A 21,609-nucleotide genomic window follows, 5' to 3' on the forward strand; every position below is an offset into this window, starting at 1 on the left:
AGTAGACTTCTGTAGCCATACACATCAAAAATTCTATGTTGAATATCTTACATTATTTTTTATCCAAATAGCTTTTTAAAGAAAGGAAGTCTTGGGCGGTGCCTGTGACTCAGTGAGTAGGGCACCAGCCCCATATACCCGGCCCCAGCCAAACTGCAATCAAAAAATAGCCGGGCGTTGTGGTGGGCGCCTGTAGTCCCAGCTACTTGGGCGACTGAGGCAAGAGAATCGCTTAAGCCCAGGAGTTGGAGGTTGCTGTGAGCTGTGACACCACGACACGCTACCAAGGGTGATAAAGTGAGACTCTCTATCTCAAAAAAAAAAAAAAAAATGTAATTCTACAATAATAAAAACAAAGAAAGAGTGGTGACTCAAAAAGAAAAAAAATAAGGACAAAAACCCCTTGCTCTGGGGCGGCGCCTGTGGCTGAGTTCAAGATCAGCCTGAGCAAGAGCAAGACTCCATCTCTAAAAAATAGCCAGGTGTTGTGGTGAGTGCCTGTAGTCCCGGCTACTCAGGAGGCTGAGACAAGAGAATGGCCTAAGCCAAGCCCAGGAGCTGGAGGTTCTGTGAGCCGTGTGACGCTACGGCTCTACCAAGGCGATAAAGTGAGACTCTGTCTCTACAAAAAAGAAAAAAAAAGAAATGAAGTCTTTAAAATAAATGAAGTTCTTCTTGAATCTACTGTTTAACTGATACCATGTGTTTGCATGTTTATGGCATAGAGTTTAAGGAATGTTGCATGCTGTAAAATATTCTCCTAGGAAACCAATTTCTGGCTATAAGCCATGCGATCGAGGCTAAAACTCATCTATCATCAAAATAATTAGGTCCCCAAATGCTGAAGTTTTATGTTCTGTAAAATGAGACAGGTTCCAGATTTTCACATTCACTTATCATATAACCATTTATATTCATTTCAGAGCCTCCAAAGTAAATATCAAACAAGGCTGACTGGTTTCTGAGAACAGTGTTTATAGAGACATAGATAACATTAGATGTCTGCCTGTCCTAAAAACCTGTTTGTGTTTCTTTTTAATCAGGAAATCTTGAAATTCAGGTGCATTTTAAATTAGTTTTTGTTGCTATTGATAAACTAATGTGAAAACATTTATGATTTATTAAACTGATAGAAATATGAAGGTATTGTTATTAGTAATAGTAATAAAGTAATTTGTATGATATGAGACTAATAAGATGGCCTTTGTTATAAATATGAATGTAGAATAGCAACCTAATTATTAATAACTTGTTGAAAATATATTTGTCCTTGGCAGCACCTGTGGCTCAAGGAGTAGGGTGCTGGTCCCATATGCCGGAGGTGGCAGGTTCAAACCTAGCCCCGGCCAAAAACCAAAAAAAAAAAAGAAAATATATTTGTCCTTATTTAGAAGAATGACTTAAAAATTAATGCACTTGAATCTCAAGTTGATGTCTAGTGAAGCATTCTTATTCTTCACCCCTTGATCTTTTCTTAATTTCTTTTTTTTTTATTGTTGGGGATTCGTTTAGGGTACAATAAGCCAGGTTACACTGATTGCATTTGTTAGGTAAAGTCCCTCTTGCAATCATGTCTTTCCCCCAGAAGGTGTGGCACGCACCAAGGCCCTGCCCCCCTCCCTCCTTCCCTCTCTCTGCTTTTCCTTCTCTTTTCTTAATTCTTTCCCATTACTAACTTTACCATTTACTATACTTCTTATTCCAACTTATCTACTGTGATACTTGGTATATCTCTGGCTCCTGGCTCTTCCTAATTAAATATGGGGTTTTGAGATTTTTGTCGTTGTTGTTGTTTTGTTTTTTGTTTTCTTACCAACTTTGGATATTCCTTAATGAGAAAAGAAACTTTACAAAATCCAGTCTTCCTAATGCCATGTAGAAACATAGTGCATTTTAAAAGGACTGATAGAGAAGGAATTATGTCATTACATTAGATATTGCCCTGAAAGTAGCTCCCATTGTATTCTCTAAGAAGAGATTCTCTACTTCACAACATCAATAAAAGGGCTGACAGAGATACTGTTAAAAAAGGAAAAATTTTGACCAGGCACTATGGCTTGTGCCTGTAATCCCAGAGATTTGGGAGGCCAAGGCAGGAGGATTGCTTGAGGCCAGGAGTTTGAGACCAGCCTGAGCAGCAACATAATTGCCAGCAACTCTGCCCAAGCTTTTCTTTAATGTGTCTATTAAGACCATCTTCTTCACTGTTCTTACAACCCACTTAGAAGGCACAGGACTATTAAAGATGTGCTAGACATCATCTGCTATCTCCACACCATCCAGACATAATCACTGGTATACTCTCCAGCTGTGGAAATCAGATATTCCTGCCACACTCACCCTCAAAATATAAAGTTACTAGCTGACAAAATCTGGCCCTGTCAAATGAGTCAGTAAAAATCTCCTGTCTTTATGAAGTCTTCAGTCCTCAGTGCTCAGCTTCAGCAGAAAGACCAAGGGAAGATGGAGTAAAATGATGAAATGAAGCTCACAGTCTGCCGTTGACTCTCCCAGCTCCATCTTAGTCATGTTGCTGGTGAAGACCTACATCCATGTCTAAGGAATCCCATCAGTACTCCTGGAAGCTTCTTGCTTACATGCTCAGTAGCCACCTCTGTGGAAGCAACTCCTCATATTTTTACAAAGATGTGTGATTTGGAGAACACGTTTTCTTTAACTGTTACGAGCCATCTCTAAAAGCTAACCTCCAGCTTTTAAAGTCCCCCTGGTCATCTCCGCATATTCCTAATTATGACTTAGAAATGTGATTTTACATTTGAATTCACTTTCCCTTTTTTGTCTTTTTTAACTTTCCAGAAGTTTATCACATTTTCCTGCATTAACATAAATTAGTATTTGTTTCAGGTTCCTAATAATGGAATCTACATAGCCAAAACTACAAAATGACCACAGATGTATCACTTTTATCAGCAATTCTGTATCACTGTGTAGAATTTGAAATCAGTTTTTCTGTAAACATTTAATTCTAATCATTCCATTGATTTCTTGCAGAAAGTGGAATTATTCTGCTAAATATAGATATTTTCAGGACTTTTCTCAGAACATTCAAATCACGTTTTTGTTTTAATGTTTCTCTATTTTACTGGGTGCATTACTGTGGGTTGGCATCCTAATTGTAGGGTTTAAATATAATATTGCTTTCTCTTCTAGCATTTAGAAAAAAGCTCAACATACTTTTTTTACAAAAGGGATAGAGAGTAAATATTTTCAGCTTTGCAAGCTATATGGTCTCACTTTTAACTCTGACATTATAACATGAAAGCAGCCATGGATGATAGGAAAACAATAGGCTCCTGTATTTTTGAAAAATAAGACGAGATTTGGCCACGGGCTGACCTTGAGAATTCCTGATTTATAGCATAAATTGGCTTCCAGGCATAGGTAATAGGGCTTTAGCATGTTTTTCCTTTTTCCTGGATCCTGTAACTTTTTTGCTTATTTTGTTTTAGTGAATATTATGGGAGTTTTGTTGAAGAAGTTGGAATATTTGAGGTGAGCCAGGATGTACTAGGAGTGGAAGAATAAGAGTTGATGGCAGGATAAACGTGAACAGACAGCTCCCAGCCTGCAGTGAGGACAAGTTGGCAATCGAGGTGACTTACAGTGTAAGGTCTACATTGACAGGTTAACCAGTGTCCTTGGCCAAGGAAATAGCTCTGTTGTTGAGAACATCTGTCTACATTGTTTTTAATAGCAGGGTTATACCCGTAAAGGGTTTTACACGTAATAGTATTGATTTGTAGGAGATGCATCTTCTTTTCTTGCAGATGAAATAATTGTGTGGTATTTTTTAACTGTTCCAGAAAAAGACTCTTTCATTGGTATTTCTCACCAATGAGGTAAAAAGATTACTACCTGCCAAAAATATATGACACTAGGAGACAATATCAAAAGACTTGGTTTTGGCTGTTTCTTTACCTGTTTCTTTACATAATTCCATTATGTACTTGACTACCAGTCAGTGGTTAGAATTAAGTGAGGTTTCAACCACAGAAAACTTTTAATATATTTTAACTGCCTGATATATGTAACAATTACATTTCTTGAAAATATATTGGAAAAAGAAACTAGGAAACAGATAATCCCTGTTACTTTAAATATAATTAGTATAGCCAGTGTGGCTTTTTTTTTTTTTTTTTGCAGTTTTTGGTCGGGGCCAGGTTTGAACCCACCACCTCCAGTATTTGGGGCCAGTGCCCCACTCCTTTGAACCACAGGCACCACCCCTGGCATCTTTTTGATGTTTGGTCTTATTTTTTAATAGAGCTAACATTTCATTTACTTAATTTTCTACACTCTTTTAATATTTTTTATATATTTCTCCACGTTTGCTTAAAGCAAAATACCATGAAACTTAAAAAATATTTTTGGTTAAATATTGTCATTAGTATGTGATACCAAATATCACTTAGATTTTAAAACCCAAAATCAAGAGTTTTTAAGAACTACTGAAATATTAACATTTGGCTTTAGTTTTGCTTCTTTTTATTTAGTATAAGAAGGAACTTTTGGAATCAGCTTCTGGCAGGAAGAAAAATTAAGTGGAAACTGAAAATAAATGGGATCATGAATTTCATTTGGACCAAAGAGGTCTCAGCACTATAAAGTTATTGTACATCATATCCATTTATGGCTGTAATACCTAAATATCTAGGCCCAACAAGATACTTCGCATTAGCACCTTTATCTTTAACAAAGAGTACTCAAGTTTTTTCTCATTCAGCTGGTAACTTCAACTTCAGACAAAACTAAGTGAGATTTAAAGATTTTTGGATGTTGGGTCGTGCCTGTGGCTCAAAGGAGTAGGACCCCAGCTCCATATGCCAGAGGTGGCGGGTTCAAACCTAGCCCCAGCCAAAAACTAAAACAAAAAACAAAAAAAAAGCTTTTTAGATGTTAGTCCTTTAAGGAAGGTTGATACAGATCTAAAAAAGTTTCTTATTTATGAGATAGTATAAAATTCCATTATGAGGTCTTTTGATTACATTGTAACAAATCCTGAGGAAATTTAATCCAGGCATTTCTCTTAACTATTTTTTGGTGTTGCTTGGGGGTTTTGTAGTTTAAGTAGTGGTTACAGAAGTGTGGTATTCTTGTAGGAGAGCACAGTAAGTAATGTTAAATTGTAGAACTTAAAGCTACCTTGCCTTATATAATAGTTTAAAAATATAAATCATATCTATTTTTTTAAATCCTAAAGCAGTTAGAGAAACTATATTGTCCTTAGTTCTAAAAGACTTAAGTTATTAAAGATTAATAGACAAATAGGGTAATATTTTATTCAAAATTATTTCAACATTTTTGTCACTTATCAAATAAATTTGAAATCATTTTACCCTTCCATTTGAATCATATTTAATTTTAGCATTGTTTCAACTGAATGATTTTACTTGAAACCACTCTTACTGTTTCTAACTAATTTTTTCCTAAATGGACATTTTATTTTTAATTTTTGTTTTCATTAAGACTAAATTGCAGTGCTTTTTAAGAGTTTTGGTAGCATTTTAAAATTCGCAAGTATTCAAAATGGCAACTCTTTAGAAGTTTGCAAACCATAGAAGTTATTCGTTTACAGAAATATCATTTACAAATAGAGTACTACCAAGTTTCTAACATAGAACTCTTCTTCAGATAAAACAAATACCTTGGGGTAGACAGTATGTAGTACATAAAGATCCTTTAATCAATCTATAGATTAATACTGATTAATTTAAATTGCTAATATTCAGTGAATAGTACAAATTGAACAGATTATTAGAATTCTGAATCAGAGAAATTCATACTGAGTACTTTTCAATCTGTACTTTAATTCACAAGCGCGCTTATTCATCAGCTAATTAGATTTAACATTTTTCCATTGTGAGTGCTAAAGCCATTGGCCAAATTAAATGAAAACAAGTCCTTGTTGAGTTCTCTCACAAAAGTAAGGCTGTACACAGATTGCAAAGATTGAGTGTGCAGGATGATGCCATTTAATGGGATGGGCCTTTTATTCTGAAATAGGGCTCTTCATAATAATTGAAACTTAGAGCATAGCAGATGAGGGGTTTGCCTTCCCATGTTATTCCCCCTGCAGCAGCAGCAGCCTGTCAGCTGTATGCTAACGAGTTGAACAATTAAACAGGGTCCTATCTGGATGGCCCCATAGACTCTAGGCCCAGACAAAGAACTGTTTATACACCTGTTGTGTGTGTAGACAGAGCCATTTGAATGTGGAGTTGCAGATTAAAGGGAGGACATTGGGAGCCAGGGTGAGCAAGGGTTAAAGAGAACCATAAGAACTGTGAAAGTCAAATTCTGCAGAAAATATATGAGGGCCATTTGCACGGAGAATCAAATTACAAAGAAAAAGTTCCTGCTAACTTCATTAACATGAAAAACTCCAGACTTCAAGCTTTCTGCAAGTCTGAGACCATTTTTTAAAATGCTCATATTTTTGCTCTGGGTGCCAATTAATTTTTTTTCTTTTTTTTTTTTTTTTTTTTTTTATTGTTGGGGATTGATTGAGGCTACAATAAGCCAGGTTACACTGATTGCAATTGTTAGGTAAAGTCCCTCTTGCAATCATGTCTTGCCCCCATAAAGTGTGACACACACCAAGGCCCCACCCCCCTCCCTCTGTCCCTCTTTCTGCTTCCCCCCCCATAACCTTAATTGTCATTAATTGTCCTCATATCAAAATTAAGTACATAGGATTCATGCTTCTCCATTCTTGTGATGCTTTACTAAGAATAATGTCTTCCACTTCCATCCAGGTTAATACGAAGGATGTAAAGTCTCCATTTTTTTTAATGGCTGAATAGTATTCCATGGTATACATATACCACAGCTTGTTAATCCATTCCTGGGTTGGTGGGCATTTAGGCTGTTTCCACATTTTGGCGATTGTAAATTGAGCTGCAATAAACAGTCTAGTACAAGTGTCCTTATGATAAAAGGATTTTTTTCCTTTTTCCTTTCCTTTTTCCTTTTTTCTGGATAGATGCCCAGTAATGGGATTGCAGGATCAAATGGGAGGTCTAGCTTGAGTGCTTTGAGGTTTCTCCATACTTCCTTCCAGAAAGGTTGTACTAGTTTGCAGTCCCACCAGCAGTGTAAAAGTGTTCCCTTCTCTCCACATCCACGCCAGCATCTGCAGTTTTGAGATTTTGTGATGTGGGCCATTCTCACTGGGGTTAGATGATATCTCAGGGTTGTTTTGATTTGCATTTCTCTAATATATAGAGATGATGAACATTTTTTCATGTGTTTGTTAGCCATTCGTCTGTCATCTTTAGAGAAAGTTCTATTCATGTCTCTTGCCCATTGATCTATGGGATTATTGGCTTTTTTCATGTGGATTAATTTGAGTTCTCTATAGATCCTAGTTATCAAGCTTTTGTCTGATTGAAAATATGCAAATATCCTTTCCCATTGTGTAGGTTGTCTCTTTGCTTTGGCTATTGTCTCCTTAGCTGTACAGAAGCTTTTCAGTTTAATGAAGTCTCATTTGTTTATTTTTGTTGTTGTTGCAATTGCCATGGCAGTCTTCTTCATGAAGTCTTTCCCCAGGCCAGTATCTTCCAGTGTTTTTCCTATGCTTTCTTTGAGGATTTTTATTGTTTCATGCCTTAAATTTAAGTCCTTTATCCATCTTGAATCAATTTTTGTGAGTGAGGAAAGGTGTGGGTCCAGTTTCAGTCTTTTACATGTAGACATCCAGTTCTCCCAACACCATTTATTGAATAGGGAGTCTTTCCCCCAAGGTATGTTCTTGTTTGATTTATCGAAGATTAGGTGGTTGTAAGATGTTAGTTTCATTTCTTGGTTTTCAATTCGATTCCAAGTGTCTAATGTTTCAGGATATAAAATCAGTGTCCACAAGTCAGTAGCCTTTGTGTACACCAATAACAGTCGAGATGAGAAGCTAATTAAGGACACAACTCCCTTCACCATAGTTTCAAAGAAAATGAAATACCTAAGAATATACCTAACGAAGGAGGTGAAGGACCTCTATAAAGAAAATTATGAAATCCTCAGAAAGGAAATAGCAGAGGATATTAACAAATGGAAGAACATACCATGCTCATGGACGGGAAGAATCAACATTGTTAAAATGTCTATACTTCCCAAAGCAATCTACCTAGTCAATGCCATTCCTATCAAAATACCAACATCGTACTTTCAAGATTTGGAAAAAATGATTCTGCGTTTTGTATGGAACCGGAAAAAAACCCGTATAGCTAAGGCAGTTCTTAGTAATAAAAATAAAGCTGGGGGCATCAGCATACCAGATTTTAGTCTGTACTACAAAGCCATAGTGGTCAAGACAGCATGGTATTGGCACAAAAACAGAGACATAGACACTTGGAATCGAATTAATTTTTTTCTTTGAAAGCAAATAATGTACGATAAGTACAAATTCAGTTTATTGTCCAATAGTATTGTCTTGCTAACTTATAAAATGAATTTCATATGTATAAAATATGAATATGTATAAGTTTAAAAGTTTAAATTTTTACTTGGTATAATAATTCAAAATACAGTGTAAGAACAGAAGTAGTACATATTACCAGAGGTCATAGGAATTCTTAAGTCCAGATTATAACACAGAAATGTCATTTTTTCTTTGTCCTACAATAATTTCCCAGCGAGTCAAAATTGTTCTAGGGTATTTTATCTTTTTTTTTTTACTTAAACTCAAACTTAAGTTTGAGGTTGCTGTGAGCTTTGTACGTTAATGCAATTATGGGGTACAATGTGCTGGTTTTATATACAATTTGAAATACTTTCATCAAACTGGTTAACATAGCCTTTACCACATTTTCTTAGTTATTGTGTTAAGACATTTATATTCTACACTTAGTAGATTTAACATGTACCCTTGTAAAATACACCATAGGTGTGGTCCCACCAGTTACCCTCCCTCCCACCTCTCCTCCCCCCTTTCCTTCCCCTCCTCTTTCCCCTTCGTCTTGGGCTGAAGTTGGGTTATAGCATTCAGACCACTTTGAGATATCACCTAACACCAGTAAGATTAGCTCACATCACAAAATCCCAAAACCATAGATGTAGGCGTGGATGTGGAGAAAAGGGAACACTTATACACTGCTGATAGGAATGCAAACTAATATTTTCCTTTTGGAAAGATATTTGGAGATCACTTAGGGATCTAAAAATAGATCTGCCATTCGATCCTACAATTCGTCTAGTAGGTATATCCAGAAGACCAAAAATCACTTTATAACAAAGATATTTGCACCAGAATGTTTATCACAGCCCAATTCATGATTGCTAAGTCATGGAAGAAGCCCAAGTGCCCATCGACCCATGAATGGATTAATAAATTGTGATATATGTACACCATGAACTATTATGTAGCCTTCAAAAAAGATGGAGACTTTACCTCTTTTATGTTTACATGGATGGAGCTGTAACATATTCTTAGCAAAGTATCTCAGGATAGGGAAGATAATTAGTGGGATATTTTATCTTAAGAATAGGTCTAGGGGCTGGGTGCCCATAGCTCAATGGTTAGACGCCAGCCACATGCTCCTGGGCTGGTGGGTTAGAACCCAGCCTGGGCCTGCTAAACAAACAAAAAAAATAGCTGGGCATTGTGGTGGGAGCCTGTGGTAGTCCCAGTTACTGGGGAATCTGAGTAAGAGAAATGACTGAGCCCAAAAGTTTGAGGTTGCTGTGAGCTATGACACCCTGGCCCTCTACCAAGGGCAACAAAGTGAGACTCTGTCTCACTTAAAAAAAAGAATAGCTCTAGGCTTTTAAGATTTAAAAAGAGAGGGCGGTGCCTGTGGCTCAGTGAGTAGGGGGCCATATGCCGAGGGTGGCGGGTTCAAACCCAGCTCTGGCCAAACTGCAACAAAAAAATACCTGGGTTCTGTGGCGGGCGCCTGTAGTCACAGCTACTCGGGAGGCTGAGGCAAGAGAATTGCTTAAGCCCAGGAGTTGGAGGTTGCTGTGAGCTGTGTGATGCCACGGCACTCTACCAAGGGCCATAAAGTGAGACTCTGTCTCTACAAAAAAAAAAAAAAGATTTAAAAAGAGAATTGTAATAGCTATATATTGCATTTACTCATATCTATTTTTACGAAATGAAATTTTTAACTGGCCTTTCTCTTAGGCATTGAGTATTTCATAGATCACAAGAAACATGACCAGAATACCCTTGAGACAGAATTTCAAAACACATCTTAAAATAATTTTCTCTCTTGAATACAGTTTTTACAATCTACTTCTCATTATTAGGTTTAGTTCTTCAGATTTTTCTAACATTTGTGGGGAGAAGAATCTACAGACTAAAACCTTCTGTCGTGGAATATGGGATGGAAGTCTCCCAAAGTTTCTGTGGTCCCTTCCCAGCTTTAAGATTTTATGAATCTAATGCATGATGAAATTACATGGTTTAGGAAAAGGGGATAGTCAGTGCTTGATTATCTAAGGGAGCAGTGACACAAATAATACTCAGCAAGCTATGGGATACATTATTTTTTTATTTCCAAAAATTTAAGGGATGCAAATTTTTTTTGTTACACAGATCAATTGTATCATGTTGAATTCAGGCTTTTGGGGTACCTATCACCAGAACAATATACATAGTACCCAAAAATGAGTTTTTGAAAAACATATTAAGAATAATGGTTAAAGACAAACATTTCTTTAAAGGTATTGTAAAAGAACTGATATATTCTAGTCAGATTCATTGCCAAATGGCCTACATTACCAAAAGTTTTGCTTTGTTTCCCTTTGTTTAGTTCACAGGAAACCAAAGAATAAATCTACCTCCATACCAAGTCATGAAAGACAAAAGCTCTATTAATTACTCAAGAGGGATTCAAAGTTTGGCAATTTAGTAGGATTGAGGGATTGGTTGAAAAATAGTGGTTCTCACATATAACTCTGGGCAATAAACCTAGTTAATTGAAGACTTAATCTACTAGTTGACATCTCTGCCACTAGTCTAATAAAAACCATCCGTAATGAGTGGTTTTTTTTTTACATATACATGTATTTATTAGGTTTCCACTTTTTGCCTTCACAAAATTAAAAAGGCTTAAAATTTAATAATAATGTTTTAAGAGAAGGACTAGAAACAAAAACCTTGTAAAGAATGAATGAACATAAATACATTCAGAAAAGGAATCAGAAAATTGCTACATCAAAATATTAATAATGATAATAATGCAAAGAAAGTAGCATTCACATTGTCAGATAAGAGTATGTCTATTATAGAATGCTTTGACTCTGAGTCATCAGTTAACTTATTTTTTTTAAGTATCAAAAAACAACTAATATTTAGAAATAAAAGTAAAGGATAATTTCGAAAAACAGATCATGCCAAATCTTATAGACAATAGAAAAGGAAGAAATACTTCAAAATCATACTACTTGATCTGGGTACACCTGATATTAAAATTGGAGAAAATATATTATTATAAAGGGAAAGTTACAAACATATGTCACTTATAAATGAGAATGCAATATCCTAAATAACATACTAACAAATTGAATTAAAAATTAATGTTTGGGAGGAGGATTAATGGGATTACACCTGCGGTGCATCTTACAAGAGTATATGTGAATCCTAGTAAATGTGGAATGTAAAGGTCTCAGCAAAATAACTAAGAAAAAGCTATAAAGCTATGTTAACTAGTGTGATGAAAATGTGTCAAACGATCTATGAACCAAGTGTATGGTGCCCCATGATCATATTAATGTACACAGCTATGATTTAATAAAAATAAAAAGGAAAAAAAATTAATGTTTAAGTAATATACTTCGGTCAAAATTAAATCCAATTTATGTGGGAATTAGTCACTATTTTCTTTTCTTTTCTTTTCTTGGGTTTTTTTTTTTTCTTCTTCTTCTTCTTCTTTTCCTTTCCCAGAGGGAAGGGGTGAGGGAATGTAACAAGTTTTTCTAAAGATACTGCAGTAGCTGAAAGCTTGGTGGTGGTTGCATGCTTTACCTTTCCATTTCAGGTTACCTGTGACTTGTGTAGGTTTGATTAAAACTGAGAATACAAATGTATGCTAGTTTTGTTGCCCAGTAATGTGTAAAACTTTTAAGTTAATTTTGTATTGCTTTTGCTGCTCTTTTAAAAATCTGGAGGGGAGGGGCGGCACCTGTGGCTCAGTGAGTAGGGCGCCGGCCCCATATGCCGAGGGTGGCGGGTTCAAACCCAGCCCCGGCCAAACTGCAACCAAAAAATAGCCGGGTGTTGTGGCAGGCGCCTGTAGTCCCAGCTGCTCTGGAGGCTGAGGCAAGAGAATCGCGGAAGCCCAAGAGCTGGAGGTTGCTGTGAGCTGTGTGACGTCATGGCACTCTACCCGAGGGCGGTACAGTGAGACTCTGTCTCTTAAAAAAAAAAAAAAAAATCTGGAGGGGAGACAGAGGAAGTGGAAATAAGATGCTGTATATAAAAGGGGCAAACCAAACTTACATAAATACTGTTGTTACTTGCAGTATAGCAATATTTTGTTAAATGCAAGTTCATGCATGTTTCTGGAGAAAAATAGGTTTTCAGATTGATTATGAAGAATTATTAGTGGGCCCTATAATGTCTATTGCTTTATGGTTTATAGAATGTTTTGCCTTTGTTAGCTCATTTGCTTCTCACAATAACCCTCTGTAGGAGTTTAAATTTTCCTTCTTTTTTTTTTTGAGACAGAATCTAACTTTGTCACCCTTGGTAGAGTGCTATAGTATCACAGCTCACAGCAACCTCATCCTTGGGCTCAGGTGATTCTCTTTCCTCAGCCTCATGAGTAGCTGAGACTACAGGCACCCACAACAATACCTGGCTATTGTTAGAGATGAGGTCTCACTCTGGCTCAGGCTGGTCTCGAACTCACAGCTCAGGCGGCCCACCCACCTCTGCCTCCCAGAGTGCCAGGATTATAGGCGTGAGCCACCGCGTGTAGCCAAACTAGAATTTTCATTTTTTAAAAGGTAAAATTTGGTTTGATTTAAAAGCAATGTTATGGGCTCAGTGCCTGTAGCTCAGCGGCTAGAGCACCAGCCACATACACCAAAGCTGGCAGGTTCAAATCCAGCCCCGGCCTGCCAAACAATGACAAATACAACAAAAAAAATAGCTGGGCATTGTGGCAGGCACCTGTAGTCCCAGATACTTGGGAGGCTGAGACAAGAGAATTGCTTAAGTCCAAGAGTTTGAGGATGCTGTGAGCTGTGACGCCACCACACTAGCCAGCGTGACATAGTGAGACTCTGTCTCCCCAAAAAACTAAATAAATAAAAACAGTACTACGATCAAGTATATTGTATTATCCAGGAAAAGATGCTAAATTCAGATGAGTGATACTATTTTCTCTATTAAACCTAGTAAAAAATATTTGGACAATTGTTGCTCCTGAACTGTCTTGACCATTTGGGGATTTTTTTGTGTTTGTTTTTGTTTTACTTCAGGTTGGAACTCACCGGGAAGACTCCGTCAGTCTCAATGGCAATCATTCAGTCCTGTCTAGTACAGTAACTGCTTCAAGCACAGATCTGAACCATAAAACACAAGAAAACTATAGAGGTACCTGTATTGTTGATTTTCAGCAATAATACAGACAGAGATATCCTTTGAAACACTGTCATCTTTCTTGCAGCTGAACAGACATCTGTGAATTAAACGTCCTCTAAGTGGAGGAATTCCAAATAGTAGTGCTACTACAGTGTCTTCACCAAGTGTGGAGGGTAGATATTTAGGGTTCCAGCTGGCCCACCTGGCTGGTCCAGTTATAAACACCTACTGATAGATGAAGCCCTATACAAAGCTTTGTTCATTATTTACTGGTTATCTTTATACCTGCTCCTACTTCTGTCACTTCTCTCTTCCTTAATCACTTCCCCTTATGAGTGAGAAAGATTTCTGAGTATAGGTGGCGCCTGTGGCTCAATCGGTAAGGCGCCGTCCCCATATACCAAGGGTGGTGGGTTCAAACCCGGCCCCTGCTGAACTGCAACCAAAAAAAAGCCGGGCGTTGTGGCGGGCGCCTGTAGTCCCAGCTGCTCGGGAGGCTGAGGCAGGAGAATCGCTGAAGCCCAAGAGCTAGAGGTTGCTGTGAGCTGTGATGCCACGGTACTTTACCGAGGGCCATAAAGTGAGACTCTGTCTCTACAAAAAAAAAAAAAGATTTCTGAGTATACCGAGAGCTCTAAATGATGGAAGCTATTGTAGTAAAGATTATAATTTAATTGGTGAGACCTACAATTCTGATAAAACACAAACGTGAGATTATAAATAAGCATAAATATGGAACCAGTATTAAGACCACCAAAATAAAATTCTCCCATTTATATTTAACCAGGAAATTTGTTTTGTGTTTTTCCAAGAAAATGTTAAGCTTATTTCCTTTACCTTGGCACCATCTTAAAAAGTTTCTAAAATACATTATAGTTTCTCATACTGTGTTTAACTATTAAATAGTGCCTAAAAGTGAGCATTAAACTAATTATCAGGGTCCAGCTTATTCATTTAAATACAAAGGCTGTAAAAATCGTAAAAAGGAATTTAAAAAAAAGAAAGAAAGCTAACTGATTGGTTAACATCAGGTTACTCTCTGTGGTAAGAATGAAAACAGAGGGAGCTTCATTATCACACACACCAAAGATTGAAACTGCCCTGTTTGGGACATTGGGCTGTGTTTCTCTCCTAATTTCTCTGGACTGAGTTTCAATTTGGTGGCATAGAAAACCTCAACAGGGATAACTCCATTTTGATTTTTAATGTGGTCTATTTGGGCCTAATGCAGTAGCTTAATCCAAAACAACAGACTCCTATAATTTTTATTAAACAGTATTAATACATGTTTTTAAAAAAAAGCTTGTAGACATGTTTTTTTCATCTCTAAATTGTATACTTTCCTTTATCTTCAGATTTCTGCCATAGCCCTATAACAAGTAAGGATAGTTACCATCTGAAAAGCTTTTTACTGTCTTAATTCTAATTCGTAAGTGAGTCTGATCATTTATTTTATGTTTCCTTTGCCTCTTTGTTAGGTGGCTTGCAAAGTCAATCTGGAACTGTTGTTGCAACAGAAATCAAGACTGAAAACAAAGAGAAAGATGAGAACCTTCATGAACCTCCGTCATCAGATGACATGAAATCAGATGATGAATCCTCCCAAAAAGATATCAAGGTTTCATCTAGAGGCAGAACAAGGTATTTGTTGGCATCCAGGTATTCAATTTCACTTATTTGCTGTGAATGAAAATACTTGAGAAGTTAGTTGAAGGTTGTCATGCATTTATTGACTTTTGGCTATGTGGTAGATACTGTATTGGGATTTTTATTTAGTTTTTATTAAATTGCCATATCACCCCTAAAAGGGAAGCATGTAAAGGTTTTACTCCAAAATCATGTGTTCCTTATGCCACAACATTTTAGGGTCTACATATAAAAAAAAAATTATATCTCTCCCTTAAAGTTGCTTAAATCTCTTACTCTGTTAGAAAAATAACTAAAACATGTTAAATTGTGTGGTACAGGCATTTGATACATTCCGTCAATAAATAACTTAAGTCTAGCCATACTTGCTTAACAGTGGGGATATATTCTGAGAAATACATGATGATCATCGTGATTTTGTCATTGTGTGCATATCGCGGAGTATACTGACGCAAACCTAGATGTAAATACACAGATCTACATGGTACAACCCACTACACACCTAGGCCATATGGTGTAGCCTGTCGCTCCTAGGCTGTGAATGCATACAACATGTTAACTGTACTGAATATTATGCAATGGTAAGTATATGTGTAGCTAAACATATGAAAGGTACAGTAAAAATAGAAGATAAAGTATAGTATACCTGTGCATTTGTAGGACACTTACCATGCATTACCAAGAGCTTACAGGACTGGAAGGTGCTTCAGGTGAGTCAGTGAGTGGCTGGTGAGTGAATGTGAAGAGCTAGGACATTACTATACACTACTCTAGACTCCATAAACACTATAGTCTTAGGCTACCCTAAGTTTATAAAAATATATTTTCTTTCTTTAATAATAAATTAATATTAACTTCTGTTACTTTTTTACTATATACAATTCTTAACTTTTTTAAACTTTTTGACTCTTTAGTAATAACCCTTAACTTAAAATACAAACACATACAGCTATACAAAAACATTTTCTATGTATATCTTTATAGGCAGTCCCTGGATTACAAATGAGATAGGTTCTTTGGGTTTGTTTTTTTTTAGACAGAATCTCACTATGTCGCCCTCAGTGGAGTGCCATGGCCTTGTAGTTCACAGCAACTTCAAATTCTTGGGCTCAAGTGATCTTCTTGCCTCAGCCTCTGAGTAGCTGGGAAACTAAGTTCCAAACACTGACATTAGTCTAGGCCTACACATATTCAGGATCATTGATATCACTGTTGTCTACCTCTGCGCCTTGTCCCATTGGAAGGATTTCAGGGGCAGTAACATGCATGGAGCTCCTATGGTAACAGTGCCGCCTCTGGAATACTTCTTGAAGAACCAGCTTGAGGCTATTTTATAGGTTTGGGGGATTTTTGTAAGTAGGAGCACGCTCTAGAATAATGATAAAAAGTATAGTGTAATAAATTCATAAACCAATAACAGTTTTTTATTAAGTATAGTGCATCCTCAAATAACATTGTTTATTTAGTTCAGTATTAATGAGGAAAAAAATTGATTCCTAGCAGGAACCACTGTGTGAAGTTTGTACCTTCTGGTCTCCCTTGGTAGATTTTTCTCTCCAGGTACTCCAGTTTTCTTCTACTTCCCAAAGACCAGGAACATTAGGTGAACTGGCATGTCTAAACAGTCCCAAGATGAGTGAGCATGGGAGTATGTGTGGAGAGTGGCTTTGGGGTCTTTATTTAGAAGTTTGTGATGTTTTGTGACCATAAATAGGCTGTAGGAATGTAACTCTTGTTTACATCAATTAGTCTGTGATAAAAATTGGTTTTAGTAGATGTGGTTTCACTTAGAGTTGCAGTTTCCCAAAGCCTATATCATTGACATTGAGGACTTACTATATTGTGTACTGTATATAATTATATAATTTTATACAACTGGCAGCACAGTAAGTTTGTTTACCCCAGGAGCAACACAAACATACAGGAAATGTATTATCCCTTCACTGGTTGATAGAGGAGCAATTATAATCTTTTTTTTTTTTTTTTTTTTTTGTGACAGAGTCTCATTTCATCACCCTCACTAGAGTGCTATGGCATCACAGCTCACAGTAACCCCCAACTCTTGGGCTTAAGTGATTCCCTTGCCTCAGCCTCCCAAGTAGCTGGGATTACAGATGCCAGCCACAACGCCCAGCTTTTTTTTGTTGTTGTTGCAGTCGTCATTGCTGTTTTAGCTGTCCGGGGCCAGGTTTGAACCCGCCACTTTAGGTATATGGGGCCAGCACCCTGCCCACTGAGCCACAGGTGCCACCCCTTAATTATAATCTTAAAGGGACTACTATTACATATGCAGTTGACCAAAATATCATTATGTGGCACATAAGGGCTCTATGATTGATTGATTGATTGATTTTATCATTATTATTATTTGGAGACAATCTCACTCCTTCACCCTAGGTAGAATGCCATGGCATCATAGCTCACAGCAACCTCAAACTCTTGGGTTTAATCAATCCTCTTGCCTTGGCCTCCCTAGTAGCTGAGACTACAGGCACCCACCACAATACCTGGGTATTTTTTCTACCTTTTTAGTAAAGACCAGGTCTTGAACTCCTGAGCTCAGGCAATCTACCTACCTCATCCTCCCAGAGTGCTAGGATTACAGGCATGAGCCACCGTGCCCAGCTCCAATACTCTATGATTGAAACCAGGGTGTGGCAAACTATGGCCTTTGAGCCAGTCAGTCCTGCCACTACGACCCATTCATTTATATACCATCTGTGGCTGTTCTTGTGTTGCATTAGCAGACTTGCTTACTTGTCACTACTTGACAAGTAGGATATATGGCCCACAAAGCTGAATGATTTGAATGATTTCCAGTTTCTTCTTTCAAATTTTTCTTGTAGTTCTATAGTAAAATAAGATGATACAATATATTTATGATACATCTGGTTTGGGTATATGTATTCATTTATCAATAATATATATATCACCTATATAGATATTTATATTTAAAATATTGTTCTTTGTGTTAAGTGATGGTACAAAGGAGATTGTCATGAGTATAGTAGATATAAGTAACAGAACCGGCATGATCCTTTCTACTGTTCACATATTTAGAAGGTATCCTGGCTCAGCACCTGTAGCTCAGCGGCTAGGGCACCAGCCACATACACTGGAGCTGGCAGGTTCAAATCTAGCCTGGGCCTGCCAAACAACAATGACAACTACAACCAAAAAATAGCTGGGCATTGTGGCAGGCACCTGTAGTCCCAGCTACTTGGGAGGCTGAGGCAAGAGAATCGCTTAAGCCCAAAGAGTTTGAGGTTGCTGTGAGCTGTGACACCATGGCACTTTACCCAGAACAACATAGTGAGACTCTGTCTCCAAAATAAAAATGGCTCTCTCCAAAATAAAAATGGCTCAGCACCTGTGGCTCAAGCAGCTAAGGCACCAGCCACATACACCTGAGCTCGGGGATTCGAATCCAGCCCGGGCCTGCCAAAAAACAATGATGGCTGCAGCCAAAAAATAGCTGGGCATTGTGGCAAGCGCCTATAGGCCCAGCTTCCTGGGGGGAGGAGGCAGGAGAATCCCTTGAGCCCAGGAGTTGGAGGTTGCTGTAAGCTGTGATGCCATAGCACTCTACACAGGGCGACAGCTTGAGGCTCTGTCTCAAAAAAAAAAAAATACAAGGTATCCTTTTACCTTTTGACAGTCTCACTATTTTCTTTTTTTTCTTTCTTTCTTTTTTTTTTAAAGACAGAATCTTGCTCTGTTGCCCAGTCTAGAGTACCATGGCCTCATCTTAGCTCACAGCAACCTCAAACTCCTGGGCTGAAGTAATCCTCCTGCTTCAGTTCTCCCAAGTAGCTGGGACTACAGGTGCCCACCACCTTTCCCAGCTAATTTTTCTATTTTTGTAGAGATGCAGGTCTCACACTTGCTTACGCTGGTTTCCAACTCCTGAGCTTAAGGGATCCTGTCTTAGCTTTCCAGATTGCTAAGGATTACAGTTGTGGGCCACTATACCCAGCCTGACATTCTCACTATTTTCAACACCCAAACATTTCTTTTGAGAAAAGTGAGATCTTAAGTTCCTAATAGTATTATTTTAATATGTGTTTTACTCAAGTATCAGGAGCATGAGAAGGTAAAAACCAGATCAGAGAATCCAGAAACCACTTCTTCGAGGCGTGTAACTCTTTCATAGTTTTTTTTTTTTTTTTTTTTTGCAGTTCTTTTTTTGGCCGGGGCTGGGTTTGAACCCACCACCTCCGGCATATGGGACCAGCGCCCTACCCCTTTGAGCCACAGGTGCCGCCCTCTTTCATAGTTTTATTCAAATAGAATTTTAAGAGAAATAATCTGCATGTTTCCTTCTTATTTATCTTCGTGTGGAATAGATCCGGGATCAGGAAACTTTTAGTATAAAAAGCCAGATAGTAAATATTTTAGCATTTTGGGGCTGTACAGTCTTTGTCACAACTACTCAGCTCCACCATTATAGCACAAAAGCAGTTAAAGACAATACATGAACAGATGGATGTGGCTGTTTCAATAAAACTTACTGCAAAAACAGGTGACCAGCTCACAGGTCATAGTTTACCAACTCATAGGTCATCAAAAGTTAAGAGGCAGCATGTAATAGTCCACAATAGTGAGTAGGTTAATAACATGGACTTTAGATAAAGGAAGTCTAACCTGGGTGTAATCATGGTTCTATCAGATACTTGTCGAGTGATTAAAGCTCTTTGATCTCAGTTTCTTCTCTAAAAAGAGACTTCTATTATAGAATTCTTGTGGGAATAATCTGAAAATTATGTATGTAAAGCCCTTTGCACACTGTCTAATGCACAGTAAGTACTAAATAAAGATACTGCAGTTGCCATTATGATGGAAATTTTAGATACATGGTGTACATTTGCTTCCTTGTACTACAAGTCAGTACTTGTCATTATGCTACCACTAGTGAGCTGTGTGATTCTAAGGAGGGCACTGATTTCTTGCTGTGATTCTCAACCCTGCTGCACAGACATGGGAACGTTTTAGAAATACAGGTACCTAACCCTCAACCCAAGCTCACTAAATCATCAGCTCTGGTCAGGGGACCTGGAAAGCTATACACACACACACACACACACACATATATACATATATATGTACAAAAAATAAATACATATATGTACATATGTGTGTGTGTGTATGCACTTTTTTTTTTTGAGACAGAGCCTCAAGCTGTCTCCTTAGGTAGAGTGCTATGGCATACCCGCTCACAGCAACCTCCAGCTCCTGGGCTTAAGCGATTCTCTTGCCTCGGCCTCCCAAGTAGCTGGGACTACAGGCGCCCACCACAACACCCAGCTATTTTTTGGTTATAGTTGTCATTGTTATTTGGCAGGCCCAGGCTGGATTCGAACCCTCCAGCTCTGGTGTATGTGACTGGCACTTACGTGAGCTACAAGCACTGAGCCTGGAAAGCTATATTTTTGAAGTGCTCCTAGAGATTCTACTGAATGGTCATATTTGGATATCTTTGGGCTAGATGATCTTTTAAAGCTTTTTTGACGTCAGAGTGCTAGTGATTCTCATTTGACAAAATAATGTGTTTATATAATTAATGATTAGCTGGTAAAAATTGCATACCTATTCTTTATTAAAATACTCAAGGTATTAGAGAAGAGATGAAAATTTCTATTCTTTTTGCACATTATTTCAGGGTTCTGAGCACTTATTTCTGAAACATAAATAGAACTTTCTAAAAGTTATTCCACAGCATATCCCTGAAATACTACTTTCTGGTTGTGTGGTCTGTTTCCATTGTAGAAAATTGGAAAATATAGGAAAGTATAAACAAAAATCACAAGGAACTCCACTCTACAGAATTAACTACTGTTTGCATTTTAAGGAATATCTCTTTTTCCATAAATATGTTAAATTGAAATTTAACTAGACATAAATTTTATAATTTCAGGGGTTTTTTTTATTCAACCATGTACTTAAACAACATTTTTCACCTGTCTGAATATTTTCTACAGTATGATTCAGTAGGTCTGAGGTAGATCATATTTTGTATAACAGAGTGTTTCTATTTTGGCCAGCTTTATTGAGGTTTAATTCACATATAATAGTAAAATTCATCAATTTTTAAGTGTACAGCTTTTGTCCCTTGACAAATATATACTATAAATACATACATGTATGTATGTATATGTGTATATATATTTTGTCCTTTTGAGAGATTTAAAATTTAAATCACCACCATATTCATAATGTGGAATGTTTTCACTCCCCCTACCAAAATTTTGTTCATACTTCTTTGTGGCAGGCCGTTTCTCCATCCCCTGACCCTTGGTGACCATATCTGCTTTCCGTTGGCATAGCTTTGTCTTTCCTAGAAATTCATGTAAATGGAATCAGACAGTATGTGGTCCCTCATGGCTGGCTTTTTTGCTTAGCAGAATTGGCGGTTT

The 21,609-nt window shown here is 37.4% G+C and overlaps 1 protein-coding gene across 8 annotated transcripts in view; it reads left to right on the plus strand.

Annotated features, from left to right (window-relative positions):
* Positions 1 to 21,609, plus strand: part of TCF12 (transcription factor 12) — a 410,397-nt gene that overhangs the window by 373,385 nt on the left and 15,403 nt on the right. For all 8 annotated transcript variants that reach the window (XM_053593152.1, XM_053593153.1, XM_053593155.1 and 5 more), the window contains 2 exons: positions 13,447 to 13,561; positions 15,028 to 15,190. In XM_053593152.1, coding sequence (XP_053449127.1) covers positions 13,447 to 13,561; positions 15,028 to 15,190 — 278 coding nt within the window. The remainder of the gene's footprint in view (positions 1 to 13,446; positions 13,562 to 15,027; positions 15,191 to 21,609) is intronic.

Source organism: Nycticebus coucang, chromosome 6 (genome assembly GCF_027406575.1).
Source record: "Nycticebus coucang isolate mNycCou1 chromosome 6, mNycCou1.pri, whole genome shotgun sequence".
Taxonomy (NCBI): domain Eukaryota; kingdom Metazoa; phylum Chordata; class Mammalia; order Primates; family Lorisidae; genus Nycticebus; species Nycticebus coucang.